This window comes from Lithobates pipiens, unplaced genomic scaffold (assembly GCF_037356315.1).
Source record: "Lithobates pipiens isolate NorthernLeopardFrog02 unplaced genomic scaffold, aLitPip1_a1.2 Scaffold_19, whole genome shotgun sequence".
NCBI lineage: Eukaryota > Metazoa > Chordata > Amphibia > Anura > Ranidae > Lithobates > Lithobates pipiens.
Genome location: NW_027507764.1, coordinates 503,127,451 through 503,140,326, shown reverse-complemented (window position 1 = coordinate 503,140,326; position 12,876 = coordinate 503,127,451). Strand labels below are relative to the sequence as shown.

The window sequence follows — 12,876 nt, the reverse complement described above, 5'->3', positions numbered from 1 at the left end:
CTGTAGATTTCCTAGGACTGCTGAGAACCCCCCCCCCCCCCCCCATGGATGTTAGGCCACTTCAATCTATCAAAAACCTCGCTCATAATATTTCCTCCCCCATGTGCCCCTTCCCCTGACTTCTCTGTCAAGATCGATGGCACAACCATCAACCCATACCCCATGCTAGGTGCAATCCTGGACTCTGAATTCTCCTTTTGGCTCCACATCCAATCACGTGCTGTCTCAACCTCTGTAACGTCTCCAAAATATGCCCCTTCCTAACCAATGACTCCACTAAGCTCCCAATTCCCTCAATGGTTATCTTTTGCCTTGACTACTGAAACTCCCTCCTCATTGGCTTATCTTTACAACGTTTAGCCCCTCTTCAGTCCATCATGAATGCTGCTGCCGGACTCATCCACCTTACAAACCGCTCAGCGTCTGCTACCCCTCTGTCATCACTTCATTGGCTGCCACTCACCCAATAAATTCAAAATACTAACAACTTCTTACAAAGGCATACACAACTCTGTCCCCAGCTACATCACTGACCTAGTCTCACATCGATCACAAGACCTGCTCTGTAGCTACTTTGTAATCTCTTCCCACGCTCACCTCCCAGGACTTCTCCCGTGCCTCTCCCATCCTATGGCATGCCCTACCCCCAATCTGTCCAACTATCTCCTACTCTGTCCACTTTTAGGTGATCCCTGCAAACCCTTCTTCTCAGGGAAGCCTATCCCGTCTCCACCCAACAGCTGTATTTACACTATCTCCATCAGCCCATTCCCCACAGTTATTACCTTTATCACCTGCCCTCACTCTTAAGCTCCACTATTCGATTTTCTGCAGATTTTTGTCTTCAGATTTACCAAAACCATGTAGTGCAAGGGTCTGCCTGATTGCATACAAATTTAAACTTTTAAGGTTTGACCTCATATTATATGGTTTTGGTAAATCTGAAGACAAAAAGCTGCAAAAAATCTAATAGTGCGTATGGGGCTTTAGAATGTAAGCTCTATTGAGCAGGGTCCTCTTTATTTGTCTTGTATTGTAACATTACTGTCTGACCTCATGTTGTAAAGCACTGCGCAAACAGCTGGTGCTATATACATGCTGTATAATAATTTAAAATAAATTCCCTGTTGCCAGAATGAATCTGTGGACACATGCTTAATTTGCAAGATTTATTTAAACAAAATCAACTTAGAAATATCACGGAATTAAACAAAAAAAAAAAAAAAATTCTGAACATGTAAAAACTTACTTGTCATGTTCTTGAAAATCTCTATTTTTGTTTTAATACATCTGTGTAAAAATTAGTATTTAAATCAGGAAATCTCCCCCCTCCCCCCCAAAAAAATACAGCGGACTTGTACCTAGCACACAATGAACACTGGCATTTGATGGGTATAAACTCACATTAAACCCATCAAGACTCTGGTAGATCTGTAAACAGTACTGAATAATACTCGAGGGGCAGTAAACACTGACTGGAGTTGCTTCCTCATAATAACCAGATTCCAGATGCCTTTTATTTCTAGTGCAAGTTAGAAATGAAAAGCAATTTTTTTTTAGAACCATCTTTAACTCCAGTTATTAGTCAGTCTCCACCTTGTGATTGTTGGTTGTGTCCCAGAAAATGGCAGCTCACATTGTTCTTTGGCGAAGGCTCAACATTAAAGTGATCTTGTTGCCACCTAAAGTTAAATGAAGCCAACCATGTAAAGGTTGGGTTATACTTATTCCAGCTTGTAGTGCATTAAATTTTCAATACCGAAGAGCTCTGGGCGTCGCTGCTATCCGACTTCTCAGGTCCCAGGCACAATTTAAAAAAAAAAAAACAGCCTGGAGTCCCAAATACTTGAGTCTTTTTTCATCTTTACTGCAGAGTGGAGAGGGTCTTTATAGGAAGTCTCTGCCTGGGCAATGTAGACAACTTTCATTGGTGGGGCCCTCTCTGACTTGAATACAGTGGTGTGATGTCACAGAGGGGAGGGCAGCAAGACAGGTCAGAGGCACGCCCAGACTGCATTATTGGTTCACTGGTCTCCACTCCCAATAGAGGCACTGTGGAGGGTTGCGTGATGGCTTAAGAGGGGGGAAAAAAAAAAAAAAAAAAAAAGGAAGGAAGGGAGGGAGGGAGGAATTTGAACCTTGTCTGGGGAAAGTAACCTCCTTTTACAAGACAACTTTTTATTTATTTTTTATTGTTGCCAGTGGTGACAGTTTTTTTTTTTAAAAGGGCTTATTTTACCCATCCTCACTCAATATTTAAATGGGCAAACCTTTTAGGTCCAGAATATCCCCCAAAAAATATTGATGGACCTTAGAAAGGGGACAGTTAAATAAAAAAAAAAAAATAAGTATTAGGCCACTGATCAGTACCACTGGTTATAACCGTTACAGAGCATGTTATATCCCATCGTCCAATACTGTAAAGAGACAAACAATATTACATGGCTTTTTTGTCCACACTTACCTAAATTGATGCTGATTTTTCAAAGAACATTTGGTAAGGCTATTTACAAAATCTGACTTACCATGCAGAAGAAGGAATAGATACAAAGTTAACTAAGTTTAATAAAATGAAATAACATTGCCTGCAAATGGTGATAAAACCACACGCTTTTTTTTTTTTTAAATCAACATAGTCTGAAGCTGGCAATACTTCTTACAACTACAGATGTTTTTTTTTTTTATTATAAAAACACCAACTTCGGTCACGAAGTCTAAATACTAGAGTTTAAGGCGGGGGGGGGGGAAAAAAGGAAGAAGGATTCCTGATTATTGAAGGTCTCAACATCAATTAAAGCTGTCCAAAGCCACCATGACCATCCAAAATAAAAAATAAAAATCCAAAAAACAAAAAAACTGTATAATTCATGTTAATTAAAAATGGCTGCATAATCAACTTTTTAGAGCCAAGTCAAGGAGGATTTCTGACTGATGGCCCTCACATGAAACACGACTGGTTAGCCACACTACGGCTAGAGTGCAAGTATTAAAAATTCATTAGGAACATAACACAGTAATAAGAAGTGACAAACAAATCACATAATGCCACGCCTTAAAGAGTACCTGTCGCACGCAGGTATGAAACAGCCATATGTATGTGTTGCACCAAGTCAGCCAATCAGAATTCGGTCATCTGCCTTGTGATGAATCTATAGGCTACGATTCCCAATTACTACATCCATCAACAAAACAGCTGCCCCCCTGCAAAGGCGACAAGGATTCTTTTCTTTAAAAAAATACATCCTAAATACAAAAATGGACGACAATGCTAGTGGAGCAGACATCCTGATGTAAATGACAATGATTCATACATTCACCAGTTCACAATCCATTCTTCTGATCAGTGCTTAAAGGTTCACACAAACATTACATGACTCTCTTGCACTGCACATGATGGGGTAATGTGCTGTGCTACTGTATAACAATAGCCTGTGATATTAAAATGACAAGATAAAAAGATGATTCCACGATGATAGCAGAAATGTTACGTCACAAAAAAAAAAGTCACCCAGCTTGTTCATCTCAGAGGCCAGGTGGGGCACAAAATGAATGTAAACAGATCACTGTTTTGTAAAATCAGGAATTAAAGTCTTGTGTTTCAGTATATCAAATGAACGTTCTCAGTTGGCAAATGCGGGATCTTCAGTGTTTTTTTTTCTTTTCTTTTTTTTTTCCTTTTTTCTTTGCTGCTCCACGTTCTTGATCTTGTGTGTGAACCTAGAGTTCCTTGTGTTCTTCCACCTGTCTTCAGGGAGGTCACGTTGACAGTAGTTGCTTTAAAAATTCAGAATTCGCTTTATAAAATTCTGTACAAGTTCACAAATTATTGCATAAACAGCATCACCTTCAAGAGCGTCTGAACAGGTGTTTCAGTGATGAAAGGGCATCACGTTTCTCTTCTGGCTTTTTTCTTCTTTTTCACTTGCTTAGGGGATTCCCAGCTCTCTTCAGACTTTGCTGAAAACACACATTTTAGTTTCGTTAGAAACAAATCATTTGAAAAACGTTGCCGTCTCTTTCACATGAAATCATGGTTTCAAAATCAAAAAGAAAAAAAAGCTGTGTTAAATGAAGCATTTAAGGGGATAGGGACTGCACTGAATAATAACTGAATGCTGCTGGATAGAAGGATTTAGTAATTTGTGTGCGAGGAAAAAAAAAAAATGTACACACTATATTACCAAAAGTATTGTGACACCTGCCTTTACATGGTCAAACTTTCCCATAGACACACTCCTAAACCTTGTGGACAATCTTTCCAGAAGAGTTGAAGCTGTTATAGCTGCACAGGGTGGGCCAACTCAATATTGAACCCTACGGAGTAAGATTGGGATGCCATTAAAAGTGATGTGCGTGTAAAGGGAGGCGTCCCAATAATTTGGATAGACAGACCGATGTCCCGCCTCCAGTCACTGGATTTTATTGACAGCAGTGGGAGTCAAGATTGGAGGGAGAGAGAAGAGTCGGACTGCAATAGGGCTCAGGTAAGGGGGGCAGCTGCACCCAAAAGGATTTTTTTTTTTTTTTTAAGAACCACTTTAATAGCTACATTTTGGCTTCCTTGGTCCATCTTTTCCTGTCTTTAATTTTTATTTTCTTTAAATAAAAAATTAAAATCAGAGTCTGATGAGATTTACCAGATTTAATCTCTAATCCACTCAGAGAATAACAGACAGAAGAGATATACTAATGCCCTAATGTTGTAAAGATCCTATAGAATAACAATACAATACAATTTACCACTTCATAGAGATATTTAGGAATAAATTGACATTTTAAAACTTTAACAACATTAACTAAAATTATACACACTTTAAGTTTATTATCCAATTAATCAAAACAATCAGCCAACTAATCGATTATGAAAATAAATCGTTAGTTGCAATAATATATAATTTTATTGTTTTTTCCCCCCCATTACTAATTTTATTTTAAGCACACAGTCATATCACTGGGGCCTCTGCAGCTCAGAAAGATCATGGGTGGTGGGATGCGACAGGGCAACGCTGTACATGGTTTCCCGAAACCATCGCAGTACCTTGCCTCGGTTCTTCTCTCATAAACCCTCAGCCCTAAAGTATGTAGCAGGCTGGCTCATGAGGAGTCATGCAAACATAAAAATGCCTTGATGGGTAATGTCAGTCTGAAGGAATGGGGATTCACATGCACACCACCCTAGGATATGAGATGCCACGCCTCCATAAATAGAAAAATTTAATTGGATACATAAAAACGATTGGGTCAGGGGCAATCAGGTTGGGGAAGAAAGGTTTAATGGTGCTGAACATCCACCAGACAGGAAATGAGGTGGGCTCTGACTTGCTGCAGCTTCTAATACACACTCAAATGTGCAGCGACCCGAGTGTAAGGCTGGAGCTCAGCTTTAGGTCACTTTAAAAAAAAAAAAAAAAAAAAAGAAAACACTACCTTGTGCACAAACTCATCAAACTGGTTCCCATTTATCAACATTACCCATTACATAACATTACCTTGTGATGGTGGGGGCACGATGATCTGCTTGGTAGCAGCAGTGCTGGCCTCTTGTGGCTGCTGCACTAGAGATGGGCTCTTCTCAGAAATGTTATGCGCAGGAGATATTGAAGACTCAGTTAACACTGTATGCACATGCTTCTCCTTCAAAGTCTGTGTATGGAATATGAGAGACCGTTATACCCGATACAAATCTTCAGGAATATTTTTAAACAAATACTTCAATCTGAAAGTGTATACATACACACATATACACACACACGTGACTTTGAGAATAACCTCAGTGATCAAGCTCCTTAGCAAAATACAAAAGTAATAAAATATATAAAATATTACTGTCACCGTGTATAAATCAAAAACATTACTTCAAAAAAAGAGCAAAAATAAAGTGCATCCAATATAGTCTGAATATATACAGTGCACTCCACTAATATACAGCGTAATAATAATAAACTGCAAACCAAACAATTAAGTGCAAACTGCAATAATAATTAAAAGTGCAAAAAGTGCAAAAAGTTCAGTGCCAGATGGCACTGAACTTGTATAGATATATGAAGATATAGGTCCTTTCACACCCAATTCCAGTGGTGAGGAGTGAATCCACTATTGTGCTCTCAGTGCCCTTACCTCATAGGTGTACAAGAAAGGCTCTATTCATTTACACCGCTCTTGTCCCCACTTCCATATGTATAGGCCAGTCAAGTTGGTGATATCAGTTAGGTATGGGAGGTGAATATCAACTTGGAATCCATAATTGGATCCACATGTGAAAATAAATGGGTCCCCGAGGAAGCCAAGAGGTACAAAACGCGACTTAACACGTAGGACGCAAAACCGGAGGTTGTTACGATGGACCGGAAACGGAGTACAACGCCATTTCACGCCACTTTGTACGTTGAGTCTGGCCTAGTTTTCTGCCATCTACATGTAAGCAGTCATATTTTGTATTAATAAATTTGATGTTATTTGGGTAATTCACTATTGGAGACCCATTTATTTTCACACGTGGATCCAATTATGGATTGCAAGTTGATATTCACCTCCCATACCCAACTGATATCGCCAAACTGACTGGCCTATACATATGGAAGTGGGGACAAGAGCGGTGTAAATGAATAGAGTGTTTCTTGTACACCTATGAGGTAAGGGCCTTGCTCAGTGTGCTGCTAATCAGCTGAACCCCCGGTGTAAAGTAACATATCCGAGGTTGATGTGGTCCTCAGCGTCTTAGCACAACGCAGCTCCAATGAAAGCAACCCAGTGCCAAGAGTGACTTCCACTCACATGAAAAAGTGGAAGTATTCCTTTACCCTTATCAAAGCCTTCATCAATTATGAAGTTACCTCTTTCAGTTCATGACTTTTTCCAATGATTGATGGGATAATTACAGGTGGTGGAGAAGGGGTAGAATCCTCTTTATAATCATCCAAGGCTTCCCTTGTGCCTTCTGTTTCCTGAAAGATTAAAGTGTAATGAGTTCAGCAAGCCTAGCTAAGACTGGTAAACACAAGGGGCCGGTTGTCATGGAAACCACCTCAGCCCACCAGCATGCACAGAATAAAATGGAAGAAAGTACTGAATTACCAAGTTTTGTAATAACCATAAGAGATACATGAACTGGAAAACACTACCAAGGTTCTCTCTCATCTAGGGTACCATTAAAACACATATTACTTACCTTTTCCCTTGTTCCCCTGGCAGCCGGTGCTCCACTCTACCCTCCAATGCTGTGGGTTATGAGCAGGCCCTCAGCATCCTTACTTACATTGCAGGACTGCTGCAAGAAGCCCTACTGCAAAGGTAGTTTTGTCATTTTTCCTAGCACCTAGCCTTAAAGCAGAGTTCCACCCAAAAATGGAACTTCTGCTTTAAGTGCTGGTGACCCCGACATAACACATTTGGCATGTCATTTTTTGGGAGGGGGGAGTGGGTACCCAGTTTTTAGAGGCACGCAGTTCCCCCTTCCTCGTCTGGCGCAAGGAAGTACACCCCCCCTTTACTTTATAGCGTCTACAAAATAAGGGATAGTTTTATGGCATTTATTATTTTTACTAGTAATGGCAGTGATCAGCGATTTTTATTGTGACTGCGATATTATGGCGGACACAGACAATTTTGACACATTTGTGGGATCATTCACATTTATACAGCGATCAGTGAGATGAAAAATGCATTAATTACTGTGTAAATGTGACTGACAGTGAAGGGGTTAACACTAGGTGGCGCTGTAGGGGTTAAATTACTCCTAGGGAGCGAGTCTGTGTGGGGGAGGGACTACTACATGTGACACATCACTGATCACCGCTCCCGATTACAGAGAGCTGTGATCAGTGACAGTGTCACTAGGCAGAACGTGGAAATGCTTGTTTATATAAGCATTTCCCCGTTCATCTTCGTGAGACGATCACGGGTAACCCCGCAGACAGAGCCGCGTTCCTACTCACGGAGCTCGCAGCGGGTGTGCGCACGCAATGGCACAGCTGCAAATTCAAAGGGATGTACAGGTACGCCCATTTGCGCAGCGTGCCTTTCTCTCAACGTATATATACATGCGGCGGTCGGGAACCGGTTAAGGTTTTCACCTAAATGCATTATATGCATTAAGGTGAAATACCTGTGCTGCAGGTCCCCCCAGACCACCCCTTTTTCTTACCCGAGCCCAATCCAGCGATGTGCATAAGCGCTGCGGCTCCAGCTGTCGTTCTCCTCACTGGACACAGATTGATAACAGCAGAAGCCATTGGCGGGGCCGAGTCTTGCTGTCTGCATCAATAGACAAAGCAGCAGGATTTGGGAGCCCACACGGGTGCGCCCATGGAAAGCAGCATTCTGTGGGGGCACCCGATGAAGAGGGGGGGCCTGGAGCACTGACAGGGGACCCCAGGAGGATTGGGGCTGCTCTGTGCAAAACCATTGCACAGAGCAGGCAAGTAAAGGCATGTTTATTAAAAAAAAAATCAAAATAAGCAGCTGAGTGTATATAAATATATATATATATATATATATATATATATATATATATATATATATATAAATATAATTTATTTATTTATTTTTATTGGATGCTGTTGGCAGGGTATCTTGTCTGTATATTCAGGCACTGGGCTCTGTATCATATACAGACCAAAATAAATCAATCAACATCTTCTGAATGGAACCACAATCGTATTGGATTGTTACCGTAGCTTCCATAACAAATGCCCACACGCAGTTGGCATAATTTGGATATCCAAATGGGAATCCCAGAATTTTCTACTGTTCCGTTGGGCTTGTGTAGAGTGAAACTACAGTTCTAACTTTTTTTGGGGAAATCCAAAAAAAAAAAAAAAATAATAATAATAATAATATTATATATAAAAAACAAACCACACAGAATTTTGCCTTGTATATATGAATGATTGAAGTGTACACAGTTTCACTAAGGACAGGACTGTAGTTTTTCACTTATTTGTTCAGCAACATGCCTCAAAGTCCAGTGGGCCAAAGAATTGTGTTGAGTAATTCCCTCTCATACCAGCTGTAAGCAGTAGCTCTGTCCCTGCTGACAATTGGTCATGTGATCACCAAGTTAGCTATGCCCCCCAGGGACATCCATTACTGACTCCGCTCAGAGGAAGCGTGTTAAATGATGGCGGTTCTCAATCAACACAGAAAACAAGTGACACCTAGTGGTAGAAAGGAATTGTATAGCTCCAGAAGGACAGCAATTTACAGTTACTAGGCTTTTAATTTTACCTGGAGTTCTGCTTTAATGTCATTTGAAAATACCATTGTAAACACTTGAAAACCCTCATAATAAAAATGGGATGAATCACAGAATAAATTTAACTCGTACATCAACTTTTTTTACATGATCACAGGTGAAGGCGGGGAAAAGAGGTGCATTTTACCCCTCCATTTTTATTTATTTTTAACTGAGAAAACCTAAAGATTTAAAAAACAAAGGAATAGTTTTCTCACCCCCTTACTAATGCATGTCTTACTACTATAAGAACATGTGACCAGCTATGACACCGGGCATCTAGAACATTTATTGAACATTTCTAACGTCAACTTTCTTATTATTTAAATTGAGTTAAAATAGAATTGGTGGGCTTAGCTCTGCCTAAACTGTTTAACTTTTTCAGCTGTATCTAGGATTCTTGCAGCAAATACCTGGGTAGGAGAGCCAGACTCCTCTCCCTGCTTCTTCTTCTTTTTCTTCTTCTTCTTGGTTTTGCTGCTGGCAGATGTTTGGGCAGCATTTTCCTCCTTCTCTTTTTCATCATCAGAAACCTGAAACAGAAACAAGCTGCTAAAGTCTCTGAAACCAAAAAAGGAAACTCAACCGTGAAATACATTTCTAATATGGGACCTGTTTATCTGTCCAATGATTTGTAAAAATAATACTACATACACTCTGGTGACACAAACATCAATTAAAAAAAATAAAAAAATAAAAAAAAAAAAAATAAAAAAAAAATCGCAGTACTGTGCCCGGTGTGCCATGAGGCGTGTTCTAGTGTGCCGTTGAAAAATATACCTTGTTTGCATTTTTTGGGTTGCACTGCAACCTAATGTATGAAAATCAGCACAAGGGACACTGTTTACTCTGTGAGATGAGTCCTTGTGCTTACATGTCCTCCTTTCACCAAAATCTTCCTCCTACAATGCCTTGCCTCTGCTGCTGTAAACTTCTGGTGTGGCGGGGTTGAATAGAACTGAAGGAGCTGTCATTTGCATTCATCAAGAGTGCCGGACTAAGATTGCCATTTCCTCCCTGCTTCTCCAGGTCCTCCCTTTGAATAAATATACCTCTTCCAATCCCCCCTTGCACCATAATCTTCTGTTGTGGCGCGGGTTAATAGAATTGACTGCGAAAGGCTATCAAGAGACCCCACTTTTTCTGCCAGCTGCTATATTCATACAAGCTGGTACTACAGCATGTATGAATGAAACACGACCTATGAATGGAGGTGCCAGACATATCAATCATCTACCTATTATTCATAGATCCCGTTTCATTCATGGAGGCTGTAGTAACAGCTTCTATGAATACAGCAGCTGGTAGAAAAAGTGGATGCTCTTGATGACAGCCTGTCACAGCCTGTTAAGTTTTATTAACCCACCACAGCAAGGTTATGGCACCAGAGGGGGATTGGAAGAGGTATAGTTATTCAAAAAGACATGGAGCAGCAAAAAGGAACACATCTCACTAGAGATAAAGAGATAAGTAATGTTCCTTGTGCCCATTTTTATTGATAGGTTTTCGGTAACTTTAGCCAGTAAGGCAGTTGTGGCGTGAACAGGGCACAGAGAAATCAACTGTTTTCTCTGTGGCCTAGCAATAAACTTGCATTAATCTGTACATATTTAAACACAGGTCACCGCATATGGTGTGAAATTATAAAATATATATATATATATACACACACACACACACACACACACACATATACACACACACAAAATTAAAAATAGAAGAAAACCATACCATTCGTTCGTCCTACACACTGAGCCAAACAGACTGGGTGAAGCTGCGATTAAAAATTTACCTTTGTAACCTCTTGCTCAGTTTCTTCGATTTGTGGTGGGAGCGCTGGCTCCTCTTCTCCATAGTTCCCCCATTCCTCTGCCGGTGCATTCCAGTCAGAACTAGGGTCAGCTGAACTCGGACCATCTATTAAAATGCACATAATTATATAATAAAATAACCCTTCTCCATCTAAGCAAATTTAAACAAGAAAGGGTGTATGTAAATTTTAATGAACTTATTTGATTTCTTGTCAATAAATATTGGAATCGTTTTGTTATATCTGCAGAAATCAGTGGAAAAAAAAAAAAACACAACAGTTATCAGCCCTGCCCTGAGTCTGTGGACTACAGAAGCCCACCTGTCATAGGGTATTGGAGATGAGGAGGAGAGGGGTTCTTTGGACCCAACAATTCCTGTACTAGGCTCCTCCACAGATACAGTAAAGTGAATGAGCATTGTCACCTAAGACAGAAGTGTATTACTGAGAGCATCACTAGGTGAAAGAGGAGAAGACTTGCAAGCTGTAATATTAATATATACAGTCAATTACATTCTTGGGGGGTATATAGACCCTTTAGTATCCATCTACTTAAACAGCTAAAAACAAACATTTCTGGAGTTGCCAGGCCATGTACAGTGAAAAAAATAAAAAAATAAAGTCTTCAAATATTTCCACAGCCTTCTGAGCCCTAATTTGTAGCTATTCCCTAGAGATGCAGTGTTCAGACACTGATAAATATGATAAAAACAGAGCTGAAATTCTTGCAGTTTTGAGAACTCTGCATACACAGCAAATTAAAAGCCAAGAATAGGAAGATAACCTGCAATGATAGAAACTTGGGGCCATCATTGGACTTTTTAGTGAAACTGTATGATCTGGGGTTATTTGTTGGATTATTGTTCTTACAGCATAGAAACAGTTACTGTTTCTCAAGATTGCATTAAAAAGCAATTGGTATGGCAAACCTGGAAGTGTCAGATGTGTTTGACACACTGCAGCCTATCGGTGTAACTATACATCCTGTTCTGGTGCAGCTTGCTGTGGAGTCACCAGTAAAATCATAGGCTGCACATTAAAAACTCCAATTGGCAACCTACTTTGTGCATATAAAAAGGCGTGGCATTTGCACCATCATCGAAATAATGGGCTGCACACTAAAGTACAACTCAAGCCGAGGTTTCCTGCAATGGCAGCACATTGCTCACTCCCACCCAAAGTCATGTTCAACATTTTTCACCCACAGCAGGGCATAAACATGGAGATCAAGACCCAACTACAGGTGTAACATTGTGCAAAAGATGGAGCTGGCCTTTAAAGTAGAATTAACCACTAGCCAACCAGCCGCCGCAGTTATACTCGGCTGGGCAAATAGCTGTACATCGCTCCTTTAAGATGACACAGCAGGCACGCGCCGCCGCGTGTCCAGCGGGCACCCGCAATTGCTCGGGACAGAGCAAGAACTATGATCTGTGTGTGTAAACACACAAATCCTGCTTCTGTCAGGGGAGAGGAGACAGATTGTGTGTTCATAATAAGTGTGAACACTGATCTCTCTCCTCCCCTAGTCAGTCCCATTGTCCCTACAGTTAGAACACACCTAGGGAACACAGTTAACCCCTTCATCGTGCCCCAATGTTAACCCCTTACCTGCCAGTGTCATTTACACCGTAATCAGTGGCTATTTTTAGCACTGATTGCTGTATAAATGTCACTGGTCCCATAAATAGTGTCAAAGGTGTCCAATCTGGCCGCTGCTATGTTGCAGTCCTTAAACATAAAAATAAAATATCGCAGATCACCATTACTAGCAAAAAAATAAAAAATTGACAGCCTCAGCCCTGTTCCTGTGTGAAGGGGGTGTCTCTTCCCT

At 40.5% G+C, this 12,876-nt stretch overlaps 1 protein-coding gene across 1 annotated transcript in view; it reads right to left on the bottom strand.

The window, feature by feature from the left end:
* Positions 1–1,155: 1,155 nt before the first annotated feature.
* MTDH (metadherin) overlaps positions 1,156–12,876 on the bottom strand; it is a 44,217-nt gene continuing 32,496 nt past the window's right edge. The window contains exons 8-12 of the mRNA XM_077493075.1: positions 11,025–11,149; positions 9,646–9,765; positions 6,834–6,944; positions 5,490–5,643; positions 1,156–3,957 (exon numbers count right to left, since the gene is read on the bottom strand). Of these exons, the coding sequence (XP_077349201.1) occupies positions 3,887–3,957; positions 5,490–5,643; positions 6,834–6,944; positions 9,646–9,765; positions 11,025–11,149 (581 nt within the window). The 3' untranslated portion in view covers positions 1,156–3,886. The remainder of the gene's footprint in view (positions 3,958–5,489; positions 5,644–6,833; positions 6,945–9,645; positions 9,766–11,024; positions 11,150–12,876) is intronic.